The sequence below is a fragment of the Anabas testudineus genome, chromosome 4 (assembly GCF_900324465.2).
Source record: "Anabas testudineus chromosome 4, fAnaTes1.2, whole genome shotgun sequence".
Taxonomy (NCBI): Eukaryota; Metazoa; Chordata; class Actinopteri; order Anabantiformes; family Anabantidae; genus Anabas; species Anabas testudineus.
Genome location: NC_046613.1, coordinates 9,098,547 through 9,126,385, shown reverse-complemented (window position 1 = coordinate 9,126,385; position 27,839 = coordinate 9,098,547). Strand labels below are relative to the sequence as shown.

The window sequence follows — 27,839 nt, the reverse complement described above, 5'->3', positions numbered from 1 at the left end:
TTCAGGTGTCTGCTACCATTAAAAGCCCTTTTCTGGCGCTCGGGAAAGCTTCGGCATTGACACACTTAGATATCTTTATCCGCTGCCGCTGTGCGTCGGCACATTCTTTTCTCCAGCGCACGGAGGCGGGCGCAGCGACGCGACGCCACCTTAAATCACATGCTGACATAACAAGAGCGCTGCTCTCCACCCCAGATCCGAGAAGAGCGTGTCGGTAGAGGTGTCTCACCTTCCCGAGATCGCTCTTATTAGCGAGAAAGAGACGCCAGCGCGAGCTGACAGACGCGCAGCACGCATCTGGAGACATCACCGCAGGAGCGCAGAGGTCTGGGAGCAGACCCCCCCCCCCCCCCCATCTACCCGTGCTGGACGCGCACGGTCCTGTCAGCGACTTTAGAGAAGAACAAGAAGAAATAGAAGCCATCCTGTGGATATTCTAGTGTTTGGATTTACCTAAGAGTTTGATCACCGCCTGGGTTTACTTGACGCACCAAAGCTGGGGGAGCAATCTGGAACACAACGGACTTTTGCGCGAGGCTTCGCAGTTTTCGCCACAATAATTGGTGAGTACACGTAAATGTCGCCTCGAAGTAGTAAGTCAGCAGCAGTAGATGTCACATGGAGCTGCGGGCATGTTCACTTGAAATGCTGAGAAGTTTAACAGGAGCCCACCAGTGTCCGGTGGGGGTGGAGAGGAAGCTGATTAAAGAAAAGCAATCACGGATCGATTCAAGTTGTGTGAAGTGACTGGACGAGCTCGCTTCTCTGTTAATTCTGTAGTCACTATAAATAATAATAATAACCATGATGTCAGTTACTGTAAATGCTAAGTAGAAGCGGTCTGTAAGTCACCACAATAACAACCACATGAAGTTAAGTTAAGTGAAAATGTTTGAAACTAAAGCACGACAGATGAATTCATAGATATTTAATTCTATCTATAATTATTCATTAATGCTTGCTACAAAGTCCGAACTAAATTATGTCATTGTTAGAAGTATGAATCACTTGCGAGGCTGTGACTGTGACCGTGTCTTCTTCAACCACTGGGGGGCGATCGAGCCTCTTCCTTTGTGTGTCTGTGTTTTGTCCTCAAGTGTGCACGTTCCTCCGATTAATGCTATCGATTGATTTTACTTATTTGTTTCGGCTCGTGGGGTTTTTTTTTATTGTTTTTTTTTTTTGTTATCACCGTGTCACGACTCCTTTCGTGCATCTAACACACCCATCAGCTCTGACTTACATGCGGGTTGGAGTTGGTTCTCTCCAGCTTTGATAGTCACGTGTGCGCATGCGACTGCACATACTTCCAGTTATCCGGCATGTTTCTTCCTGAAGAGAACCCCCCCCCCCCACCACCACCACCACCACCCCGGTCCAACCCGTCGTTTGCATACTTTTCGCGATCACTTTAAAGGTTTTTGCATGTTGCTGAGAGGACGGACACAGGCGTCAGCACCACTGATGCCATCCCAGTCCATCTGCTCTCTTACATTCACCAGTGCGCACCGTCACCGCTGGCCTGCAGCGACGTCCACACCGAGAGCCGTTGATTCATAGGGCTGCTGTGTCGCTGAAGACGCTGATCGCTGGTGATATGACTCAGAGTTTACTGCCAGTACACAGCAGCTGAATTAATGTGCATGTAAACTCGCGTTCGCGTGTGAATTTATGGCGCTTGTCTTTTTTTTTTTTTTTTTTAATGGATGCTGTTTTTAGCCTCTTGCACAATCCCCCGCACATGAGGACCCAAACTCTCAGCCTGGGTGCAATCGACCCAATGGTGAGTTACTTATTTAGTGCAAATACCAGAAAGAAATAAAAACACCTGAGTTTTGGGGACAGCTGCTGTGGTATGGGCGCATATTTCGCTGTATGCTGTAATTTATTATGAATGGCCTAAACTTGCCTGCCCTCCACGTGGGTGTGGACGCCGCCTTCCCATTGGCTGGGAACCCTGAGCGTCCTGAAGGAGCCCTCCTGTGATTGGCCGGGCTGCGTCAGGGGGGCGGGACGGGGCTGTGGGCGTATATTACCTCTGGTGGAAGTGGGATAGTCGGTGATGAGGCTCATTGTCGAGATTTCGCTGGGAGCTGCCGTGGGTAGGAGTGCGCGGCGGAGAGAGAGCCTCTCACCACTAGGCGTGCGAGGCTTTGCAGCTTACGGATCGTGTGTTTTCTAACCTAAAAGCTCGCATTTGCTTCCACAGCCCTGAGAGGAAGCTGTGTTTTTATTTTTTACCAGTCCTCCGCAGCTTTTCTCTTCAACCGCCTGCGTAAACGAGCGTCAGCGGCACTGGGTTGTTGTTGTTGTTTTTTATTATTATTATTATTATTATTATTTTTATTTGCTGACAACATACAACATACTCATATATGTAGCATTTAAGAAGAGCTTTTGAGTGCACGTTGGAGGAGGCAACAAAGGAAAGAGACGCAGATCAAACAAAAGAGAGAAATCGAGCCGTGTGTAGTTGAGTTTCCTGGGGGGAATATTCCTACGATATCGACCGGAGAGAGAAGACGGACTGGTTTTTTATTTTAAAGGAGGCGCTGAGAGGGCTGGAGACAGAGCGAACAAGGGACGCGGATCTCCTCCACCACCATCCTACTGACCCTCTTCTTCCCCGGCTCTGCTCGTCTTGTTTCCCCCCCCCTCCCCTTCTCTGACCACAGGTTATCGGATGGACCAGCACCCCAGCGCCCGGAGCTGCACCAGTCGTGGGGCTTCGTCTTGCGAGGCCGTCCCGACTGAGCCCTCCATGAATCTGTACATCCACTCCACCACCGGCACACGCTTCGAGCTCTCCCTGCCCCTTGAGGAGACCGTGGAGGGACTGAAGAGGAGGCTGTCGCAAAGACTCAAAGTCCCAAAAGAGAGACTCGCTCTGCTACACAAAGAAACGTGAGTACACCCCCCCCCCCCCCCTCCTCATCCAAGCATGATTGATATGTGTTTTGTAGCGTTTCTGTACGAGGTTCATGCACCAATTTACGCTTCTGTTTGAGACTTTCTGCTCTGACATCACAGGCCGTATTGTCTGAGCTACTCCGCAGTTTAAAATAGGGGCTGAGTTTGTGTGCATGCACTCTCCTGGCGTGCAGTCATATGTTTTATTCTATCCTTTGAATTTCTTGGTCCCTGGATCATTAGATACGACCTCGGCTGCTTTGGTCATCAATACATTCAAGGAAACCACGGACCATCAGTGCGCACGGTATTGGAATTACGCACCGGTCACTGGAACAGTATTGACAAGGCGATCTGCAGACTTGCATTGATTAATTCCTTCTTCATTATGAATCCTGAAGCTTGGCCAAAATATGACTTTTGCATGAGTCAACACGTTACACATTGATTAGTAAAGTCACTAGACTTGGTAGTGTGTCATTAATTTGTTCTCATACCTACCTATGATTAATCTTTGGCATATTAATGGAAAATGGAAGGTGGATGGAGCCCGTGTTTGGGGTGCGCCCGAGAGTGCCATGGTAATAGCCAGTATTTTTAGAAGTAGACTTACTCCTTATTGGTTTCAGTGGATTTCTTGGTGTGAGGTATTGGCTGGCCAGTTTCTTGGCCACTCACAAAATTGCTCCCGTAAATGCAAATTAGAGCAAAGCTGCACGGGCGAGGGAATACATAAAGCCATTATTATTTAAAACAAACAGTACAGTGTTAAGCCATTCCCATATGAACTAGGCCCAGGTTAAAGAAGCTAACAATGGTGCAGGTGGTGTTATGCAAAAATAGGAGGAGGACTTTAGTGCATGGAAACAGTCAGCATTGTTTTTCTTCCCCATCCCCTCCCATCCATTGTAATCGCCCAATAAATCACATCATCCCTTAAAACCCCAAACCCCCTTTTTAATCCCCTCATGCACCTCTAACTGAAGACCTACAGCCATTGTTCAGATGCATGGGGTGAGATTTGGGTCATGCCTGCACAGCAGGCTGTCCTAAACATGCTCCACAAGGCTACAGGAGGTAAAGAGTCACTACACCTGGTCACGTCGTGACCTGCAAGAAAAAAATCTCTTCCTCTTTGTGGAACTCTTGTTTTGCACCAAACATTAACTAGTGAAGTCCCAGATATTATAGTGTTATCTAAACGTTAATGAGTATTTGTTCTCAAGATGAAATCTGCTGCAATGAATGAATGAAACAGTTGATATGAGGTGTCAGCGATAGCTAATAGCTGCACTGTTTATCTTTTCATTTAATTATTACAATGACTGTGGTTTTGGTTTCAGTTTGAAGTTTCTGCTCCTCATTTGTTCAACTCAAAAATGCCAAAAGGAAATACTTACCTCCACTTAGGCAAGTGGCAGTGGTGCCAAATATCCACTGTGAGCACTTGTCAAGCTCTACTATACTTGAAATTGAAATATGACAGCCCAATCAATACTTCTCTTTCATGGAGCTTTTCACCCACGGCTCTTTTCCCAAACTAGTTTTGAAGTCTGTCTGCCCCCCTCCCCTCCCGGCTGAAGAGTGTTTGTGTGTCTCAAGAAAGAAGATATTGTCAGCACGGTCTAATTATCGTGTTCTCTCAAACCCTGCAGGCGACTAAGTTCAGGCAAACTCCAGGATCTAGGCATCTCTGATGGGAGCAAGTTAACACTTGTACCAACAGTTGAAGCAGGATTAATGGTAAGGCTCACCTGACTGGGGGGTTGTTTTACTTTGGTGATATTTATAACACATGCATTTATTCCTTTGCTCATTTTAAGTTCACTAAATTAAGAGTTAGATTTTTTTTTAACCTTCTTTACCTCTTTTTTTCAGTCTCAAGCATCAAGACCAGAACAGTCAGTAATGCAAGCTCTGGAGAGCTTAACAGAAACTCAGGTAAGAGACTGTTTCTCTGTGTTTACCCTCAGATAATATGGATGGACAAAGCTAGTAGGGCTGCAATCTAAAATGAGCTTTGGACCGTTTGTGTGCGCGCATGTGTGTTTGCATTGGGGGTATAGGAGGTTGTAGCTTTAGTTAAGCACAGAGCAACACCCACGTATGACAGAGGCAGAGAGAGAGAGATAAGATGAGATGAGCAGGCTGCACTAGCAGAAGCCTCTTTGCTTGTCTAATCTCAGCCTCTTAAACAAGCCAAGCCAGACACCCAGTGTGAGCTGTTAGGATATAATAAGCAGCAACACCCTCCTGTATCCTAGTAACATATGTGATGGTGTGTGTGTGTGTGTGCGTGCGTGCGTGCACGCCGCTTCAGGAAACCAGGGCAAACACCACACAAAAAAAAAGGCTTATTTGTGAGCTGCTGCCAGGACGAGCACGTAACACTCACTTCCACCTTTCTGTTTATACCTTTATCTGTGATCTCTCTTCACTCCTTCTGTATTTCATGCTCTAACACACACACACACACACGCACAGGCAAGTTTCCAGGAAGTATGCTGTCGCTGCATGGAGATCGAGTGTAGTCACACTCACTCATAAACAGAGTGCTGGATCATCAGATGACAGCCTTCTCACTCACTATTAGCATAGGGTTCCTGGAAGCCTAACATGCATAGGCTGAGTGGAGCCTACACCCCATAATTACAGTGAAACGGCCCTGTAGGCCTGCCGAAATGTGCTACAAATTTGAGTCAGTGCGGCTTTGGCATGACTCACCAAAATGATCAATAGTGAGTGTAAAGTGAAAAGAGTTCACTGCGCCGGCCGCAGAGAGTACACAAGCGAGAAGAGAGGCGATAAGGCTGAAAGCACACAGACAACAGTGTGACGTAGGAAACAGTCTGCAGCTGACTGACTGACTCAGATCCACTTCCTTTTGTAGTGTTGGGTAACACTGATATGTACGTAACTGCATCAGTGGTGCGCCGCTGACTGATGTCACAACAGTACAAGATATTGAAATGGAGCGCCCATGTCAGGGGTTGCATCTGTGTGTACGCAGTGCAGCAGCTATGTCCAGTTGATTCTGTCCAGACATCGATTGTTGTACATTTTAGTCCAGTTTTATCAGAGCATGTGGGCTGTTCGGAGATAGCGGAGCGTGGTTTTGCTTCATTCTCTGCTGATAATTTTATGCTGGAAATCCTTCCCTTTTGGTGTGTGTGTGTGTGTGTGTGAACTCGGCATGCATCTCGTAGTCATGTCTGTTACTGCTATGTGTGTGTCTGTCAGAGTAGTGATGGACTGGAAGCAGGACCATTTTGTTCTATGCCTTTTGCTCGGCAGTCATCAACGTCATTTTCAGTCGAGGCAGATGATTATTCAGCCACCAACCCAGAAGAGCGGATTTCTCACCCTGCCTTTCTTCCTGTGTTTCTCTCCGGCCACATGACCCTGTGGCGTTCTCAGGTTCATTATGACTCATATGAGTGCGTTTTTTCTCGAGAATCGCTTGCCATATATTACTGTTCTACATTCATATTTGTTTTGATGGTAATCGTAATCCTGCAGCGGGGATAGAACCAATAAAGAGCACAGCAAGAATGATAGCAGGGTAAGAGGTTGAAATAAAGGCTTAAAGCTGCTTTAGTGTTTTTTTATCCAGAGAAATTGATTCCTCTCTATAATTCATGAAGCGGGATGGAATGATATAGATTGTGGAGAGATTAAAGATCTGGGTAAGATTAGAGAATAGGAACACAAAAGCTTTCCCTCATTTCCTCTCTCCCCCTAACTCTGGGACTATCAAAAATCAATCAATGCACTTAGCTCTTAAAAGTGTCTGACACGATAACTGATATGCCCATACACCCAAAAATAGCCTAGGGGGGGAGATATGGGGTGGTTTTTTAGCTGTGACAGCCTTAGAAGAGGTGGGCCTGAGCACCTGGACCTCCTCGAACCCCCTCACGCCTCCACGTATTATGTCCATGTGAGATCTCATTTCCAGATCGGGTGTTTTCCTAGTAAGTGTATATAATCATGGAATAAGGGCGTCTTCTGCTTCTCCAGGACTCGAGAGGCGTTCAGAGCTGGCAGCTAGTGAGCCAACCAGCCAGGCAGAACAGCAAGCAAGCAGCTTCTAGGGCCTTTTCAGACGTCTGTGGAACAAGTTAGATAGAAAATGTTTTATAGAAGTTGAGCCCTAGCAATTATCGAAATGTTTTTTTTGTTCCTCAGTCTCCCCCGTTTTCTCCTGCTCCCTCTCTTGTTTCTGTTTAACAGCTCTCCCTGGGCCCTATAATTTAAATGTGCTGCGGCTGCAAGTCCAGCTAGCTGCCTCAGTTTGACTTTGACGGCTGGCTTCTTTAGCAAGGACGGTCCTGGCTGCCCTAATTCCTCCTCTGGCGTCTCACTAGACTTTTTGCATGACATCTAAGCTGTATTAAGCCAGTGCCTCCTGACAGCCCATCAAAATACAGTTGCCTGCGCTACTCCCTTCTCAGTCTGCGTCTGCTGAATGGAGGTTGTGTGTATACAGCTTACATATGCAGGCAAGCAATGGCGCACACACATACACACACACTTCAGAACTGAGAGGATATATTTAAGAGGATTTCTGATCCTGTTCAGAGAATGAGAAAATGCCTGATCCTAGTAGTCAAATGAATGTATACTTACAAGGCAAACGGTGAAAGAGAAATGAAAGCAGGATTCACTAGTTCTGGACATATCTAGGCAGTGACATCAGCCCTCCATCTATTGATCTTGGTATTTGACAGAAAGAGAAGGATAATATGCCCCTCTCAGCACACATGGACCATTTGCTTATTGATGCACATTGATGTTAGAATAAAAGCCAACCAGGCAGGCAGGCAGGCATCACCCTTACCATCCCCCATTGCCCTTCCCCCATACAGCCACCTCTTTGTTCCTGTCTTAAAGCATGAGCAACAAACCTGCCCAGCTGACAAAACCTCAAACACACAACAATGATTGAGGGTCACTCTTTAAGTTTGGCTCTCCCACACAATCCCTTTCATCCTCCATACATCCAAAGGTGCCAGCTATACAATTTGAGTGCAGCCACAGTAGTTTGGAATCAATGCAGGGCACACAGCCGGAGTGGGGCTCAGCAGCAGGCTGCACATTGACAAATTTTGCCTTGAACACCAACACAGATTGCTTTGGGTGGAGGCTGTGTGTTGCCTTTCCGTACGTCCTAACAGAATACGCTCCTACATATCTGCTCTACTTTTCTTGCTCCTGCCGACAAGCACCCCCTGTGGTCATTGTGTTCCTCTTGAAAACAGGGGCTTGGATGTGGCACAGTTCTGTCATTGTGTCTTGAAGCGGACAGATGCAAACAAGCGGGTTCTAACAATCTGTGGAGAGTCACCTCTGGGTCACCCTAAACTCATTTCCTCCACTCCGTCTCCCTCGGGGGGAGCCAGTGAAGGCCAGACAGGTGGAGGGGAAAACAAAGGGAGTGGCTTGCACAAGACATTTTGTAATACGTCAACCAAACTGATGAGTGTCTGTGCTTGGATGTAGAGATATTGTGGAAAGTCTAATGGAAAGAAGGGGATCAAAACCTGACAGGCTCAGGCTTACTATGTGATAAAGCTGAAGTGGGAAGAATAGTGTAGTGTATCGACGGACAATCAACTGGGTACCTGTACATGTATTTGTGCAAATACACGTCTGTGTGCAAAATGGCTCAATACCGATGGTCAATATGTTTCTTTTTCCAGTCCTGCACTCTGTACACCATCTTATCTACATGCTAGTTAATCAGCAGGATTCACACTACTGGAAATCATTGGAGAGTAATTGTATTGAGGATTTGGGAGTGCAAGGAATTGAAAAATGACTGAGCCAGTCTGTTGGTCAATAAGAGAGGTTCCACCCCTTTTTATAGCATGCAGCTCCCTCTATCCTTCCCACTGCCATTGAAATGAAGGCTTTTGGTATGCATGCTCCTTAAGAGAGGGAGTCTTTGCTCTTTAGAATGGTAATTTGCTTTTTTGTTACCTAAATGAAAGCTACAGAAATTAATTTGTTGCTGAATGTGTAAATCAAATTGTGTATGGAATAAAAGACAATGCTGATCTGAAGGCCTATTCAGTCCCTGCTCATGTAAATCCTGGCCTTGAAAATTGCATTAATAAGCTGATCACGCCGTATCTCTGCACCTGTGTAATCCCCTTTGTGATGCCTAAATGCACAGTGGGAGGGGGGGTGCTGGGATGGCTGGAGGGAATCAAGGTGAGTTGTGGGGCATCAAGGGATGGGTGGATTTTGCAGCGAGATTTCATTGTCCTATTGTGTATATCCATCTGCTGTGTGTGTGTGTGTGTGTGTGTGAGAGAGAGAGCACATGCCAGCATCAAATTTTAATGCTTGCATCATTGTGCATTCCAATTTTTTTAGCAGCCAGGGGAGTCTTATTTCTCCATATTCGAGTCGTGACCATCATTGTTTTCCATTCCCTGGCGACACACAGCTTTTGTGATTCAAGTAGCGAGCATCGTGACTAGTGGGGCTAGTGTGTGGGAGGACGGAGGCCAGGAATATCATGTCTAATAGCCACCAGCAAGTCTAATCATGCGTCAAGTCAATTAGGCATATGCTGCTGTTGAAGCAGAGAGATGGGGTCAAAAGGCCCAGGTAGACCCACTAAGTCAAACAAAAACATACTGAAGAGGAAGTTTTCTTTGCACCTTCCTGGTTCATTGCTCACGCGCTGCCCACTCCCATAGTGCCTCATCTTAATTTACATGTACTCACTCACGTACTTACTTACCTTAAGCGTGTGAGATGCTCACGGTTAGGCAGTGCTCTCCTCCACCAGCACAGATGCCAGATTAAATGGTATTAATCAGCAGGTATAAAAGGCATTCAGTGGAGTGAGAGGGGTGTGAGCAGGACCCAGACAAGTAAGACTGAGGTCTTGCTACTGTTGCTCGACTTGAATTGAATCCAACGCGCGAGGGCTGAGAGGCTTGTATGTGCACGTGAGTCGGCTCAATGTGGCTGATCAGTTGTTGGCTCAGTGGGAGTGTGAGGAGTGGCTTCAGCAGGAACCTGATCATCCTGAACTTTGCCTCTCTGATCTCTCTTTTCACTCAGCTGTTCCAATTCGGTGCTGGCCACCTGGTCGTCTCTCCCTTCCAGCCTTGTGTTTCTTATCAGGCAGTTTTACAGACATATATCTTTTTAAGGGAGGGCCTTTGAAGAGAGCTCTGCTGCCTTTTCGGATTTGGGGCATGATGCAAGTCATTGATTTTTTTTTTCTCCTTTTACTCTTTTGAGAGCCTGTTATTGCATCTTTAGTTTGTGTGTGTCTGCCCAGAGACTATCAATAGTGTCCTGGTGTGATCAAAACACCTAGGTCGATAGGCATGTTAACAGGCAACTGCTTGAACCGCACAGTTCACCTGGCAGTTGGACAGGTGAGCAGCTGTACTCTAACCATACTGCAGTACTGTGTGTTGTAACCAGTATACGGCTAGAGGAGACTAGGCTTTCTCCTCTCACGGTCTCCCTCTCTCCACCCTCTTGTCCCGCCCTCCAATCCTCTATCCTCTTTTCACCGGCACAAAGCTGCTCAGTTGTTCATGAATGTCAGCTCAGTGCTGCCAGCACGCTCTATCTTTCCCTCCCTCTCCCTCTCAGCTTCACATCCTCTCTCTTCCTCCCTCACTCCTTATCTCCCTCCCTTATTTCGCTTAGTGTGCAAAGGAAGAACGTCTGCAAATGAGTTCCTTGAACCACAGGGACCCCAATAAATAAAACTGTCAGCCAGAGATGTCGAGAAAAAAAAAAAAGGGAAGGAGCCAGAGGCACACTCTCGCTGAATATTTCATCACCCACCACCACTCTGACACCCTACCCCCATCACCCGCATCCCCCATCCCCCCTCACCATCCTTGCTGCCTCCTTCTCTTAAGCACCCCCTCCATGCTACCTTTTTCCTCCATCTTTTCTCTACCCCTCCTCCCTTGGCTGCCCCTTATCATATTCTGTTCTATCACTGAAAAGCATCCGAAGTGTTCCTGCTAAACAAAGTACCACCTTGTGAACCCAGACAACTAAAAACAAAATGGTCGATGTTGTTAGCTCTGGGGTCAGTTGTTAAAGAGCAGATTATGTGGTAGAGCTCTTTAACGACGCCTGTGTACTCCTGAATAAACACGGTCATGACATTGTCTATGCAGTTTCAGTTCAGTAAAAACGCCTATGTATGAAAGCTGTACTTCCCTTTGCATACCACTACTGCTGCATCAGAAAGGAAACAATGAAGGGCTGGCTTCTCTCTGTCTGCCTTAACACAACAAAAGTGGGGCCCTGCGCTCGCCTTGTCTTGTATCTCTCATAACAATCCTCTGCAGACGGCCATAAGTTGCTTTTGTAAAGGACTGGAATTTGACGAGTGCTCTGCGAGGAGCAAGGTGGAAAAAGAAAGCAAGGAAGAGGAGGAGGGTTGCAGACTTGAAGACAAGCCTAGAAGCTCTCTTTTGTTTGCCTGTGATGTTTCAGAAAGCTCTATCTGGTGTTTGTCCTGACGTCAATGGTAGCCAGCCACATTGGCTGTTTTGGCTGTGCTCCTGAGAGCAGACAGGCATGTTTGGACTGGAGCTGAGCTGCTAGCCGAGACCTCTGGGAATCATTCGCTAGCCAGCTCTCCAGCACTAGAGAACCCCTTCCCCCACACGCATACTCGCTCACTCTCCGACACCCCCCCACCCCCTTGTTTCTCTCAAGTCTCTGTCCGTCTGGAAGAGGCTTGTTGTTACACGATCGCTCTCGCCAATCTGGCCTCTGGCAGGCAGACGGGCCGCGCCGTATCATCCGCCGCATCCTCCCTTCCCTCAGGAAATGGGCCCTATTTCAGGTGTTCCACTCCACAGCTCCCAGCTACACAAGCTGTTCTTCTTTTCTGGTTGTTCAGAAAGTGTTGGGGAAATGGCAGTCACATGAAAGTGGTGCAGCGCTTCATTTGGAGGAGTGGAATTCCGCACCTGAAGGTTTACTTTGGCTTCTTTTTGTTTCTCTTTGCAGGGAAAAGAAAGTTGACCGCAAAGATATGAGAGTGACCGATGAGATTATAGTAGTTCAGCTGTCCCCTGTCATTTTCCCTGCAAATGAGATGTCTTCTGTTTATGTGGGTTTGTGGCCTTTTAATTTCTTGCTTAAAGAAGACGTTGTGGTGGGCGGTGTATGTATGTAAAGAGACCCCATATGAGTCACACGCCTGGTTACAGTGAGGGAGATCTCTGCACACATTTTTTAGCTCTCATGCATGTGATACTAAGCGGGGCTTGTGTGAACAACTTCTAAATTGACTATGAGTCAACGACTGAGACTTCGAGACCAGGAGTGACAAAAATCGACTGGAGGAGGGAAAAGGGAAAAAAAAAAAAAAGTGAGAGGGAGAAAGCTTGCCTCTCTCGCAGGCTAATTTGAAGCCTGCCATGTGGTGTTGGGTGCTCAGTAGGAGTACGTGAATTTCATCTTGGTGGTTTTGAATAATCCACACTAGTCATTATAAGGGTAATCAAGCCTCCTCTCTGTTTCTCCTGCTGTCACTCACTGTCTGCCTCTTTCTCTCACACACATATACACATACAAAAAAAAAAAAAAAAAACCACAGTGATAAAACAAAAGAACTAGTTCAGGCTTGATATTAAATGGCATCTAAGGCGACAACTTTATAGGAAGTGTGTGTATATATTTCATGTTGCCACTTCACCCCTCTCTTCTAGCCGTGTGTCTGAGCACGAAAGGCACATCTCTGTTTAGCAGCAGTTGCCGTCTCTCCACAGATAAAATCAAATGTCGTCAGCAAAACAAAATCTGATCACAGGTGGTCTCTTGAGGCGCATTCTGAAGTGTGAACTGTAACCCGTCTCAGTTGGACGCAGTCTCGCTATATCTGGATACATGTTAGGAGGTCTGAACTGGACCACAGACAGTCAGATGCTTCTCAGTTTTCAGTGTTTTAACCCCTCCCCATCTTCCCCCCTCCATCTGACTAAACCGGGTGAAATGGGTGTGATGCTCCCCCTCGGGGGCCCCCTGACTTTGTATGCGTGTCCGTTTTGAATGTGTGTTGTGGGTTGGCAAACTGTCGACTCATTCCCTGACAGCTGTCAGTCACAGCTCCTCCTTCTCCTTTTTTCTTTTTGATGTCTCTCCCCCCCAGCACCCGCATTTTAGATTCTGTTTGCAACCCTGAGGTCTCAAACAGACACGCACACACACTTTTTGTCTATCTGGTGACCTTTTTATACACGGAGTTTCCTAGAGCCATCTCATGTAACACCCTGCCCTCTTCTCTTCTCCTCCTCACTTCACACCCTGCCTTGGGACTGCTGAGTTTATTGTCTTACCACGATGGGATAATCATGGTGGGTGTGGACTATATCAACAAACCATTAGTGGCTGAGTTAACACTCTGAAAAGGCTGAGTTTCTGTTTAAACTGCAGCCGCCTCTATGCTGATTTTTTTTGTTGTTCTGTTGTTTGCTTTTGCTTGTTGATTATTTACATCTTAAAATGCATCGGTCAGATCACCCCAACCCCCGCGTCCTTTCACCTGCCTCTCCTCTCCCTTCATCCTCTTTTCCAACACCATGTCAATACCAATGTGCAAAGGTCACCGTGGCAACAGAGAGGCTGCGGTCGATAAAGAAATAAATAAGCAGTAGGAAAGGGAGAAAAGTGATGGAGGGCAGAGCCTGGTGATTCGCAGGGTAAACTACAGGCCAACATCTCAGAAGCACACTCCAAAAGCTGCAGGGTCTGTGGGGAGTGAGGCCTCTGCTCTCTTTTGCTGTCTGGTATCTATGTCTCTATTACTTGTTTTCTCTGGTTCATCATTTTTCTTTCTCTCCATTTCACCTCCTCTCTGTGCTCTCTCCACCACTCGTGTAGCTTTTCTGTGCTCCTTCTGTCTTCCTGTTACCCCCACCCTCCCTCTCTGGGGACTGAACACGCAGAGGCAGCAGAGGTTGTTGAAACCTTTTTGGACAGAGGCGTCACTTTGTATTTGCCCGTGCTGGTTGTTTCTGTTTGCTTCTATTTAGGGAGAACCTGAGACATTATTACTGCTGAGTCTTCAAGACCCAAAAGAAGGTTTCTGACCCCTGAATGACTCTCACTAGGAAACACACACACATGAACCTACACACAGGGACTTTGAGCAGTGAGTTGCATTGCACAGCAACAGAGCCACAGGCATGCGGGAGGGGGACAAGGGAACTTTTGTTGTTTAGAGTGAATCCTCCAGCCAAGTCATGACAACTCTGCTATCCTGTGTGTATTTGTGTGTGTCTATCCGGGCCACGGTGGCTCAGTGGAGGCCTCCGCACTTGGCTCCCGTCAGACGTTGTCAAAGCTCCAAAAATGGGCAGCCCTTCCTGATCCGCTGCAGACCCGTGGACAATCGACCATTCTGTGTTTGAGAGGCAGGCGGGTTGTATTTCCTGGACTTGGGACTGATTTTTCAGGCTGAGGGCCAGACAGAACGGTGGCCTTTGTCTCTGAGCTCAATGACACTGCTGACTAAGAACGGAGTGAGGGGCATGGAAAGCAAGCAAGAGAGGGCCCTATTTATGTGTTTTCTAATAGGTGTCCTCGTCATCTGCTTTCCAGCTGATGTAAATAGGCCAGTATTACAGAATAGGGATTGATTGCATGATGGGCTAATGTGATGAATCTGTCTGTGTGAGTGGGGGAGTTCAAAGGACTGTTGTGTGTATTTTAACTGCCACTCTCAGTGTACACTGATGCAGAGGAAGTCGATATGCACGGGGGAGTTTTTCTGTTCTTGAAATCCTTTTGGCTTTCATAATGTTGAACAAGTCTGTGTTTGTCAATACCACTGCAACAATAAGTCACGTACTCTATATATTGTTGTTGTTTTGTTTGTGTTGGTGACTTTTCTGTCGAATTATTTGGACTCTATTAACACAGCACCTTTTTTCACCTACAGGTCAGTGACTTCCTGTCCGGCCGCTCCCCCCTCACCCTGGCACTGCGCGTAGGTGACCACATGATGTTCGTCCAGCTGCAGTTGGCGGCACAGCAGTCGGGTGGTCCCCAGCTCCAGCACAGACACCTCATCACCCGGGGAAATGCAGAGACTGCAGCGGGACAGCCCACGGGGCAGCCCCGCGTCCCCCACCCTCACCCACACTCCCACCACCACTCCCATCATCCACACAGTCACCACGGCTCCCACTTGTCCCAGCCTCACCCTGTCCCTTCCTCACCCTCTTCCTCTGGTTCCCCTTCCTTTCCCATGCCCTCCACGCACCACCAGCCGCTACCTCCCATGTACCACCAGTCACCCTCCTCCACTCACTTAAGCCCTCCTACCCCTCCTCCCCCAGCCCACTCTCCTCGCCCATCCCACATCCCTGGAGGTGTTTTCCGCTCTCCAGCCCATCACCATCATCACCACCATCACTATCACCAGCCTTCCTCAGGCCAACCCAGCCATGACATAGGCCAGGTCAGCCCTGTAGCCCCAGTCCTCTGCTCGGAGGTAAGCCTCAAGAATATTGTTTGCTTGGTCATGTTGGGTTTTCTGTACCATATTTACACCTTTGTCATAAGTCTTAGCTAATCCTTGCTAAAATAACTGATGACATCATATGCACTCTATCATGAATGAACAATGGATGGGGGAGGAGTAATGACATGAGTACCATGCACATAACTAAATCAGTCTTTGTTAAGTTGATTGCATTAGAGGAATATCCCAGCAGCATGAAGGAGAGCTTGTGGTTTACTCAGGTCTGGAGAAGGTTTCCACATGATGTTAGTGCTTGTGTATGCGTATGCTTCAAAACCACAGCGCAGTTAGTCATCACTGGAGTGTAGTCTGCTTCCCAAATACATACAAACACTCCAACACATACACATACACGCAAGCCAAGGGGCCTGACATCCACGTGCGCTCATCCTTCTCTGGGAGCTGCATGAGGTAAAGAGGTAAAGATAGATAGCTTGAGGGGAAAAAAAGAACACGAGAGGCAGCTTTAATGAATGTGAGTTGGTTGTTCTAAAAGAGTAATCATTAACCTCGCTATTGTCAGCTGTGTATCATTAACCTTTACAACCAATTATTTAACTCAAGATAACTCTTTAAGATCAGCTGCACACACACTTTCCTGTGTCCACTGAGCACATTTGCTGTTTATACTTTCTCTATCTGGCTGAACTTCAGCATATGGAAAGTGAATAGGAACCACATGTGAGCAGACTATGTGGAAGGGATGGTTTCAAAACAAAAATGGCAGAAAGACCGGTCAGTGAGAAAATGGAAATGGCTATTCCTCATCAGGTTTTCACATGCGTGAGTCACACACAGAGACCTTTGCTCGGGTTTCAATTTCACTTTCAGATGTCAGTTAAGTGATCCAAGTTAAGCCAAGGTGAAGCAGCGGGGCTGCCAAGTTTGGGCTGATATCAAGTTCAGATATCCTGGGGGCTTTGGTGCTATAGTTTGGTGGAAAGCTCAGGTTTCCTGCTTCCCGGAGTTTTATTAACTACTTAGATGGTACCACCAGTAGTTCCAACACCCTGAAGGGTACTTATAGAGCTTGTGAACGCCTACAATGCTGTGCATGAATGTCATGTGGTGTATATGTTAACACAGTATGGAGCATGAACATTTTCATACAGCTTATGTACATATGTTAAAGCTGTAGCTCCCGAGCCTCATTGTGTGCCCACTTCATGTCCTCCAGGCAAACTGCAGCAGCAACATCCCCAACAGTGGCACCAGTCCCTCCCGCTCCCGTAAACCAGGCGCCATCATCGAGAGCTTCGTGAACCACGCTCCGGGAGTCTTCTCAGGGACTTTTTCAGGTGAGCAGACGTTGAGCTCCCGTTACGATTTATTGCTGCTCAAAGCAAAACCCATACGCACAGTGAGACTCACCTAGTAGCTTTTTTTACGAGAACTTGCATGCTTCACAAAACATACAGAGAAAATTAAACGCAGGCTCGTCTCACCCTCGCTTTCTCTCAGGCACTTTGCACCCAAACTGCCAGGATAGCAATGGGCGTCCCAGACGAGATATTGGTACCATCCTGCAGATTCTCAATGACCTCCTGAGCGCTACACGCCACTACCAAGGCATGCCCCCCTCCCTTACCCAGCTCCGCCACCAGACCCAGTGTGGTTCTCCCACCTCCCCATCCCCCTCGCCGCCTCCTTCGCCCTCGGTTGCTGGCATAGCGGGCCTCTCTGCCAAAGCTACCTCTGTGCCTGCTGGCAGCCCTAGCAGCCCTCCACCGACTCTTCATCCTCTGGTGCAGTGCCAGAGCCAGATCAGCATGTGCAAACCCCCTGGTGAGTGACTCTACTTCACAACCTCTCTGCTCATTCAGACATATCATGAACACAAACAGAAACACACACACTAAGTCATTGTGGATCCCTTGAATCTCTTGTAAAGCAGATGTTCCTGCAGTTGCCACAACTTTGGAGGAGTCTGCATGTGTGTGAATGAAATGATTGCAGTCGTTTTACTAAACTCACCTCTTGCATTGCAACCTCGGAGGGAATTCATCGCCATCTTTGCCATCAGCAAAAACAGACAAGTCAGATTAAAGAACAAAAACAGTCATAGCTACATTTCTCCTGGGCTTTGAGGCAGAGAAGATGAAGAGCTATAGAGCAGGAACAGGAGCGGGGGGTCTCCCTTAAGTAATGCAATGCAATCTTCTCCAGACCTGTTCAATCAGGCTTCACTTGTCAGGAAGCTGAGTTAGCTTTGTTTTTGTGCACCAAGGAGATAGGTTTACTCCTTCAAGCCTGGGCTGGGCTATGTTTAGATTAGATTAGGCTTCGGGTGGCTTAACCTACCTCTTAAAGAAGGGCTGCAGCTGGGGCGCGTATGGGCTGGACAAACTTCAGCATACCTATGCCCAAGGGCTGGGCTGGGGCAGGTGCTGGAGTTCAGATGATAACGTTTATGGACTGGGCTTGGGTGTGTTGAAACCTCTTTCCTCGCAGAGACACAGGATGTTGGGTGTCGGACAGATGTCGAAAACTGATAACACGCAGTCAGTGTTGTAAGGTTACACTGACTTTGTTGAGAGAAAAGCATTGTCCTCTGTTGCCTCCTTATCTCGCGTTGAGGAAATCGAGCTAGACTTTGGTGAGCTGCTGGGAGATGTTTAAAAAGGCAAGCGCACACATTTCCATTGTCACAATATGATCATCTATTAACATGGCACGTTATTGTCATAATATTCCGTTTTAGTTGTAGCAACTGAACACAGATTGACACAGAACGTCCAGTATCCCACTGTGTGACCTTACGAGTGTTGAGTGAACAGTTGGAATAACACAGGCTTATTTTCCTAACTCAGGGAAAACCCTTCCTCTATCACCCCCCCCTCCACACACACACACACACACACACATCACCACTTCCCCTCTTTTCCCACTCTTCGTCTCCACTCGGCAGCCCACGCTGCAGTTTCCCCCATTTGCTGTCCAAAAACAGCCTTGTCTGTAAAATCCATTTCTCCGTCTTCCCCTTAATAACCCCCCGCCCCCACCCCCAGCCCTCTCTTTTCCATGTCTGTGGCGTGCATCAATACATTGTCTCTGTTCATTTGGTCTTTAAATAGACAGATTTATTCTGAAACTCAGCCCTGAAAAGAATGTTCTTTGTGAATTAGAGGGCAGTAAGAGGAGGAGGAGAACACAGAGGAGGGTGGTTGTTAAGACCACAACACTAAGCCTCCATTCATCATATGGGTGTTGATATCCTGTCCATTAGTCTACTGTCCACTGATTACCAAGAGGGAGGCATAAAAAAAGAATAGATGAAAGAATAGCCTGTCTAATGTCCTTTTCCACTGTTACTGCCTCCAGCCGACCAACTTCCTGCTCGCGATTCAGGCAGAAAGCAGAAAGTGATGGGTAGCCATCCCCGACCAAACACAGTTTAGTTCACCAAGACAATTAAAGTGCTGGTGTTCAGTGTGAACAGAAGCTGCATACTTGTTTGTATCCTGTTCCACATGGTGTCCTAAGGAAGCAGATGACGAAGTGCTCACATACAGCCTTATCAGCCGACACCTTATGGAAGACTTACTGGACTTAACAGCGCAGCTTAACTCTGCTTCACAGAACCCTGCTTCATTCAGCTACAGGAATAACCTGAGCTTCCCATGTGCCACAATATATGTGTGTGTGTGTGTGTGTGCGCGGGCGCGCAGTCGAACTCAGGTTGAGACAGCCTCTTGAAAATGTCACATAGCTTGGCTGTCTCCTGAGAGCCTTTACCCTTTCCACTGCAAATTCATGTGCGAGGGAGAGAAGACAAGCGTAAATAAAAAGCTTGAATATATATACACACACACACACACACACACACACCCGTACGCACACACTCGGGCCACAAGTGCCTGGTTAAAGGTTTGGGCGACTAGCTTGGTTTCGTGGCTTTGCTGTATAGTACTGCCGAGTGCGGGGATTTGCCGGTCCAGGATTTGAGCAGGGGGGCTTTAGGATAGCCGTGCAGGCTGATTGTTAGCTAAATTCCTTTACTGAGTAGGGTGGACCTACCCAGCACCCCCATCCAGCCCTCTAGCCCCCTGCCCAGTCACACATTGTGCAGGGGCCAGGGAGAGGGGCTGCATACAGGGCACCAGGCTGAGCCATTGTGGGGACGTTGAGGGGAGGGTTACGGGATTATAGAGCTGCCTTTTAGTCCCACTCCCAGTGCAGCTGTCTTAGTTCAACACGGACCCACAGAGAGGAGCAAAGCTGGGACAAAGTTAGCTCTGAGTGCGTCTCTAGCACCCCCTTCCTCTTCTCCACATCTTTCACCCCCTCCTGTCCCCTTTTGATTTGTCAGGTCACGTTAGCTTTGTGCTGGCTGGGGCTGGACAGGCCAAAAGCAGAGAGACGGGGAAGGAGACTGAAAGAGACGAAGAAAGATCCTGTGCGCTTAACCTCATTGAATCCTGTAGTTAAGCCCTGACCTGCTTGGCCCAGGCGCCGCACATTATCCACCAGCAGGCTTTATTCCTCTCTTGTCACACGGAGGTTTGGTGTGACACACGTGCATTCGCGGGCTCCACGAATGCCCTCGCGACGCAGCACGGCACAGAGCTATCTAGCAAAGGCAGCCAAGCACATCAGGCGCCCTTTCATTGTCAACGAGGAAGTCTATAAAAGTCATTCGAAGGGCTTTTGTCCTTGCAGGGCTGTCGGTGGCCTCTCGCTATGAAATGCTCATATTAGCTTGAGTTTGACTGGTCATTTCCGTTTGTGTCCAGTTGGTGTGTTTATTTTGAACTGGAGATAAGGGGGGAGCTCGGTTGTTCATAGATAGGTGCATTTTTCAGTGCAACTGTACTCCTCTGTGCATACAGATGTGCTAGACAACATTTCAAAATAGCTTTTTCCAAACTGTACCTAGCATGGAGACAAAGGCGTCGGAACAGACAGGCTGACTTTGCTGCAATGTGATTTTCTTTCCTCTTGTTCTTTTCTACCTCTTGTCTTTCTCTCTGTCCACCCCTCCCTCTTTTCCCTGGTTCCCTGGATGCTGAGCAAACACAATGTTCTCTCTGCAAGATCACAAGACTTATCAAGGCAAACAAACAAACAACAGCACTAAGACAACTGCAAATGAGGGCCAATCTTTATACAATCAATAAGGGAGAAGCTCCTTTAATCTCCCCCTGCATCTTGCACTCTGGACCCCTCCTCCTTTTTCTCTACCTCCGTGCTCTGCCTCTTCTCCTCCCCTCAACCCTTCTTTCCGTGAGCTCCCTATCTCAGTCCGTGCTGTGTTGCTGGGCTGGGCTCAAAGGCAAGGAAAACTGACTGACGCATCGATTATTCATAGATCACCCCTTCTTTCTCCCTCTCGCTCTGTCTGTGTTTGTTTTTCTGCAGCGCCCTGTGTATTTACGGGGCCTGTGTCAAAGTCTTCATAGAGGATGATATGTACTTCTCTGAATCTGAGTTTTTGGTGGGACTTGCAGGCAGGGGGCGAGGGAAATAGGCCTGGTGTTTCCTTCTTCTTTGTACCCTTGATCTGTCTTCTGTTGGATATTTTTAAGAAAAAGCACTTTTGCTTCCTCATTGGGTTTTTTTTGTCTTACACAGACTGTATGAGCAAGGTTCTGTCTTTCCCACTCATTCCCTTTGTCTCTTACCCACTTCTCCCTGGGTCCTTTTAGGTTATTGTGCTCACGTCAAACCCTGGTTTCTGCAGCCAGGCTCCAGGCCAGCCTGTGTGTATCTGTATGTGCTGTGTGTGTAGTCTGTCCTTTTTAGCAAGCCCTAATAATAGCCCTACTGTCATAAACATAGTCTGGAGATCCCTGCGGCCAGCTGTGTCCGGCCCAGCCACCCAGGGCTCCGGTAGTGACGCTGATGAATGGCCCCCCCCCCCACACACACACACATGCACACGCACACCAAGTTTGGTGGAGCTCCAAGCACATTCCCAAAGCTCTTGCCAAGCCAAAGGCCAAGACCTCCTACAGCACCACCAAACTGCCCTTTACAGTTAGTGTGTATGTGTGCATATGTACATATGTACTGGTAAGTAATCTTGGTAGAAGTACCTCTTTGGAAAACAAGATCCCAGCTCAGTGATTGCTCTCATAAAATATATATATATATGTGTGTATAAATAAAATTAAGATATAACTGCGACAGCCAAAAGGCAAATTGCAGCAGACAAACAAGATTTTGTATGTAGGCATGTGTTGGCTTTGTGCCGTTTCATTGTGTACAGCCATATTTTGACACAGGCGCTGGGCGGTTTCGCTTTTGGCTAGTCAGGGTAGAGGAATAAGGGGAAGAGGGAGGACCGGAGGGAGAACAAAGACTCGCGGCATTGTATATGGATGTCACATGGAGCTGAGGCAGCGGAACAATGCCTCTAATGTAGGAGGACCCCTCCACCCTTGTACCCCCTGTTCTCTATAGATGATTTGCTGCCCTCACACACAACATGATGCACATACATACAGCACAGGCATTTATATCAGGACAGCACATATTGGCAGGAAGTGGAAATCCCCAGTCTGCCTATGTGACTGAGTGTAATGTGGAGACTTGTGCTTTTCTGTTAACTTGGTGCCACTATTCACATCCTTTCTGCTCTCACAAAGCAGCAGTGCGGCTGTTTGTTTGATGGCAGTTCACTTCTTTACTATGCACTGCCAGACAGTGGTGAATATTTATAGCTGGAGAAAAGGTGCTGCACTGCTCGATCTGATAAGCAAATGAGAGAAAGAGGTAAATTAAGCCCACACAGAGTCCGGAATTCATTCCGATGGGGGTGAAGAGCAGAGGAGGGCCGGATCGATTGGGGAAACTGCCACCTACGGCTGCTCCTTTACCCTCCACCCTCTTTCTCCATCCTTATTTCTATCCCCCTTTGCCCCTGGGGGAAGAATTCCTTAACCTACACTCCTCCGCACCCCCCTCCCCTCCTTTGCCCTCCTGCTTCCCCTTCTTCACATTGCCCCACCTTGAGGTCTCAAGGGAGACTTAGGGCAGTAGCTGGAGTAGGGAGGAGGATAGAGGACGGGGGCTTTCTGTGTGTGTGTGTGTGTGAGGGAGTAAAAGGGGGGGGAGAACAGTGGAGGGGGGGGTTATAATAAAGAGGAAAAAAAGAGAAGAAAAACCCAATCTCTCCCTGTCTCTCTCTCTCTCTCTCTCTCTCTCTCTCTCCTCTCTCTCTCCCTCTCTCTCTCTCTCTCTCTCTCTCTCTCTCTCTCTCTCTCTCTCTCTCTCTCTCTCTCTCCGCTTACAATTTCCATTCGCTTGCATTTTCTATTGAAAGCCAATAGCGATGTCCTGGGCCTGAGATGGATGGCTGCACTAGAGCTAAGGTTTAATCAATAGGTCTTTTTAATTTGCCATCGATCCACGTTAAAAGCTACTGCGGCTGTAGCTGCTGCTGCTGGTGTGTGTGTGTGTGTGTGTGTGGGCGTGAGCGTGCACTCCTGAGACTGTGCTTGTACGCAGCGGTGTCTTTCTGTGTGTATACATACACTGCTGTACACATTGTGTATGTGTGTTTGTGTGAATACGTGATGAACCCGAATGCGTATTTGAGGGTCTGTGTCTGTGTGTGTGTGTGTGTGTGTGTGTGTGTGTCTTGGTGTGCAGCTGAGACCGAGATGGCCACTGTGCTACGGTTTATTGACATTCTAGCCCATTATTTAATTATTTCATTCCCAGACAGATACTAATGGAGCTGGCTAATAGATTGCGGTTGCTTTCCCTTCCTTCCAAGCTCCTGAATATATGTACAAATGGAATTAGGCTTGGCTCAACCACTGTAGGAAAGCATTCGCAGTGCAATGCAAGGCCGCTCCCTCGAGATTAGATTCTCCTATATGCACATCAACAGTTAGAAATGCACTTAGTGGCACATCCAGTCACAGTGGCTTGTCGTTTCCAATTATGTGTGCTGATATCATAGGCAGCTTTCAGTGTGTGTCATATCTGGCTTGCCTTTGTATGCTTTTGGCCTTGCTATTGGCTATCAAGGAGATTTGTGTATAAGGTCTCTTCACTGAGTGACAAGGTGATGAAATAGTATTGAGGGGGTTAATGATGCTCAGTGGGGGAGGTTAAGCAGCAAATTCTCGTGTCTCAATGAATGCAAGGTGGTGTGTGTGTTGGAGCCAAGGGAACAGTGTTAGCATTATAATCAAGGCTGCTGCGCCTACTAAACCCATATGCTAACACACACTTTGACATCCTTCTCAGACCTGTTAACTGTAAATAGATCTGTCCCCATGCAAAGAGAAATCCCCATCTGATCGCCCCTCTCCTCTTTTTTTTCCTTTCTCCAGGTGACCGTATACGTCAGACTGAGAACCGTGCAACCCGCTGTAAGGTGGAACGCCTGCAGCTGTTGATGCAGCAGAAGCGCCTGCGCAGAAAGGCCAGGAGAGACCAGCGCGCTCCTTATCAGTGGCTGCCAAACCGCAAAGCTGGCCGCAGCAACAGCAACAGCAGCATGTCCAGCGAGGGCTCCCTGGACCTGGACTTTGATGATTCAGTGTGGAAGCCCGACGTCAAGGCCGACCTGAAGTCTGAGTTCGTCATGGCCTGAACCGCCTGATCCCACATGCTGGGGGATTAGATTCAAAGGTGTGCAAAGCATTGCTCGGGATTTACTTATATATTTTGTGGGAGTGGATTGGCAGGAGGTGACACAAAACTGTGCGAAGAAGAAATCAATGTGGCATCTGTCACATGGAGAGAATAAAAAAAAAAAAGAGGCTCCCTGCAGACTTTAATCCCACTTTCTCCTTCACAGTTGACCTTGTGAAAAAAACAGCAACAATAGCAGAACTTGATGCTTGGATTTGGACAGGCAAAAACCAGACTTAATATTGTACAAGACTTTGAAGGGTACGATCACACACGATCATACCTGAACTTGAGCATAGCAGAATTCAATGGGTGGTGGTGGTGGTGGTGTTTTCAGTCTTTTTTTTTTCTCCTAAGATTTGTTTTTTTTAAAACACACTCTGGACAGCAATGAAGAGATCCACACTGGACTTTTTAACAGGACAGGAGAGCCAGAGGCCTCAGTGTTTCCTAACCACAAGAAAGGCAGAGCTGCCGAACTTTGGATTATTCCAACGGGCATTCTTCTCGATCTCAAAACTCACCAACCAGAGTTCAGTTTTTACCTGTTTGGGTTGGTTAAACTTCTTTCTTTTTTTCTTTTTTTTCCATTTTGAAACATATTCTATTTTATAAACAAAAAAAATATGTAGCATTGTTCACAAAGCATTCAGGTTTTCATATAACAGTTCAAAGTAGTTGTTGATTTGCACATTTTCTTGATTTCTAACAGCTGGTCGAAGTGTGCAACGGGGAGGAGGTGGGGGCCTGAAATAGAATAATAAAAAAAAAAAAATGAATATGGAAGTATTGATATCAACCTCAGTGACATAGGGTATTGATAGGAATGATTAATGAATAAACAAAATGAATTAATATTAACAGAAAGTGCTTTAGAGGATTTTAAAATCTTTAAAATGTATATGGAAAAAAAAAATCTATTTTTATTTCTCTTCCTATCTGCTGTTTTCAAAAAACAGCAGCCATCTGTGGCTTTAGTCAAGTCGTTGACTACCAACAAATACATCCATTCAATCATCCATCAGCTCACTACTGAATTATCGTTGTTTAGCCACAACAAATGTTACGGAAAGGCGATTTTCATCCAGTCCACCTCACGTCGTGCAGACCTGAATAAACTCGCTGAGGGTTTGTATTAGTTTATGTACATAAATGTGACAATTGGCAAAAGGCTGATGAGGGTGTGTGTATGTTTGACTTTAATGTAAATTGATTTTGAATATCCCATGTTTCTGTCCGAGTCGTCTTCTCCCGAAACAACCCCATAGTTTCCCAAATCATGAAGATCAGCTGCAGTGAATGCTTGTGTCTCAACTTTATAGCAAAACAGGATGAAAAAAAAAAATCGGTTCCCAGTTCAAGGCCCTAATATAATAACTCTATTTTTTTATTGGCAAAGATGGAGAAGAAGTGAGATCTGTATCCAGCATCATTACTAGTGCCTCCACCAGTACATCCATTGACATATCAGGTTAGGCCTTTCACAGTTTTGCTGCTACACACGGGGACTTCAAATGAAAAGGAAAAAAAAAAAACACAACAAAACAAAGTGGGGAGTGACTTTTCTTTGCATGCAGAAGTGTGAAATTACACTGATCTTTTTTCTATTGATGGAAGAAAAAAAAAAAAAGAAACTGGTGCTGTGGGAATGAAGGTTAACAACATGCATGAATTTGTGAAGAAAATAAACAATGCTGCTTTTGTTGGTTAGGTTTTTTTTTGTAACGTTTTATTTTTCAATGTTAGAACAGTGTCCTGCTAAAGTATTACGACAAAACCAAAACGGATGAAGTTAAGTGTGGACTCTTGCTCAGCACTGAACATTCCTGTTGTTTGACAATGAAGATGACGATGAGCGAAGAGCAACTGACTCTCTCTCGACTCCCTGAACGCTGGTTTTAACCCCCCCGTGACTCTTTAAGACCCAGGCAGCCTACAAACTGTTTTAGCCTCCTCCCCGGCCTGAACGGCCGGCTGAGGCTCACGTGGACGTACTCGCAGGGAACCAACAGACCAGTGGATTTACAGTGCTGTCCGTCAAACCAACTGCAGACGAGCATTTGGTCTGTCTCTTTGTCCGTCTGTCTGTCCGTCTGATTGACCACCCTACCACAATTGCACTCCCAGAGATTGCAGTGAGAGATTACCTTTTCGGTGAACCTCATCTTTTTTTTAAGTGGCCTTACCTTTCACTAAAAAAATTAGACACTTGGGGACAATGGGGGCGGGAATGTGTTTCTTTTGTTTTGTTTTGTTTTTGCTTTTAAACTTTCTGTGTGTATCTTTGTCGGACTTGTCAAAGAGGCGCAGTTTTTGTCACTGAGGACACTGGGCATCTGTTGTTTAGTGCTTTTAGCTGGTGGAGTCTCTATTATGTCAAGGCTTCTGTGCCTTAAAATGTTGCCCTTGCAGTGTCGGTGTCAGATTTCAGCTTGTTTTCATTGGTTAATGCACACAACTGTAGTATTCGGAGCCATGAGAGTGGTAGATTTAAGGGGTAAAGCTTGTTTGGGTGAATCGAACACCTATTGTTCCTCAAACACTGCCATTGTCCCACTTCTTCATTGTGTCGCCGTGCTTGTTGGTCCGCTGTCCGAACCTCACATGCCTGCCTCCTCATTCAGTCCCTCCCACCAACAAGCTGCAAAAAGCTACAGATCTGTGTAATTTATGTTAACTGAATAAGTTTACACCGCAGTACTTAGATGGCAAGAACCAGCCTTTCAGATTCAGAATAAGAAAGGTCCTCTAAGGACTCCAGACTACATGCACTTCCTGTTTCCTTGGACACAACATAATTACAGGACAGTTTATCCCCAGCCCCTCCCAAATTTAATTTAATTTTTTTTCTTTTGTATATGTATGAACTATACTCTGTGTGTGCCTCACTTCTGTGTGAAACTGAAAAAGATGAAACAAAACAAAAAAGATGACAAAAGCATTACAGAGAGGATAAAAAACAGTATGTTGGTGGAATTCTGATCATGTCGTTTAAGTTGCCTGTTCTTTCTTGTAGCCAACTATTGAAAATAACAGGATTCAAGAATACAATTTACAATGTTCTAGCTCTAGACCGGTGTAGCACATGTGTGACTGTATTAATTTATGAAACCAAAATGGTAACTGTGAATTATGTATTTCTTTGTGCATTTTTTTTTTAAAAAGCGGGGGAGACGGTTGCCGGGACACGGCAACAGCCGATGCTCGTGTCCGAAAAAAACTTTTTGTTTTTGGTGGATTATAATGGAAACACCATGTTTCTGAAAAAGAGGAAAAAAATGGAAAAAAAAACGGAAAAAAAAATCGAAAAATATATGAATATATTTTTTTTTCTTAAGCAATACATTTCAGTGTGACTTGTGATAGAACATTTTTTCTTTTTTTAGGTAATAAATAAATAAAAAAACAAAATGAGTACACCAGGTTGTCTCCGTGAGTATTCATTACTAACCCATTCAATAACATTGAGTGAAAGCTGCTATTCAGTCTAGTATTTCATGTGAGAATCTATTTCACAAAGTAACACGAGATGAGGAGGATGTGAAAAAGTAGAGAATTGCATTGATAAAATATTACTTGACACTATATTAAAAGCCAATGGAATTGATGATCAGAAGGAACCATCTTGGCTGAATTGCTAGATGGATTACTGAACCCAACGTGTCAGGGGGGCCTATGTGTGGAAAGTCAATAGGCCAAGTCAGAATATGGGTCACCTGACTGTGTCTTTTGCTTCTTACCATCAAACAAGTCCACTATTGTTGACTGTCTGCCCAAACAAAGTCCAATCTGACATTTAGTTTTAGCA

At 46.5% G+C, this 27,839-nt stretch overlaps 1 protein-coding gene across 2 annotated transcripts; it reads left to right on the top strand.

Moving 5' to 3' along the window:
• On the top strand, positions 1-26,993 carry midn (midnolin). 2 transcript variants are annotated; one of them, XM_026344876.1, is made up of 8 exons: positions 1-563; positions 2,676-2,904; positions 4,566-4,653; positions 4,789-4,851; positions 14,858-15,412; positions 16,620-16,740; positions 16,904-17,227; positions 23,728-26,993. In XM_026344876.1, the coding sequence occupies exons 2-8, from the start codon at positions 2,684-2,686 to the stop codon at positions 23,988-23,990; spliced, it is 1,635 nt and encodes a 544-aa protein (XP_026200661.1). In that variant the 5' UTR covers positions 1-563; positions 2,676-2,683; the 3' UTR covers positions 23,991-26,993. The 2 variants fall into 2 exon arrangements, with proteins under 2 accessions (XP_026200661.1, XP_026200662.1); XM_026344877.1 differs by lacking the exon at positions 1-563 and having other exon boundaries at positions 2,017-2,904.
• Positions 26,994-27,839: the final 846 nt, after the last annotated feature.

What these genes read in the sequence shown, in the direction of transcription:
- midn (XM_026344876.1), top strand. Translation starts at nt 2,684, where the DNA reads ATGGACCAGCACCCCAGCGCCCGGAGCTGCACCAGTCGTGGGGCTTCG. An exon ending in CAGTTGAAGCAGGATTAATG is followed by an intron (nt 4,654 to 4,788) that starts GTAAGGCTCACC and finishes TCTTTTTTTCAG; the next exon opens with TCTCAAGCATCAAGACCAGA. An exon ending in CAGCATGTGCAAACCCCCTG is followed by an intron (nt 17,228 to 23,727) that starts GTGAGTGACTCT and finishes TCCTTTCTCCAG; the next exon opens with GTGACCGTATACGTCAGACT.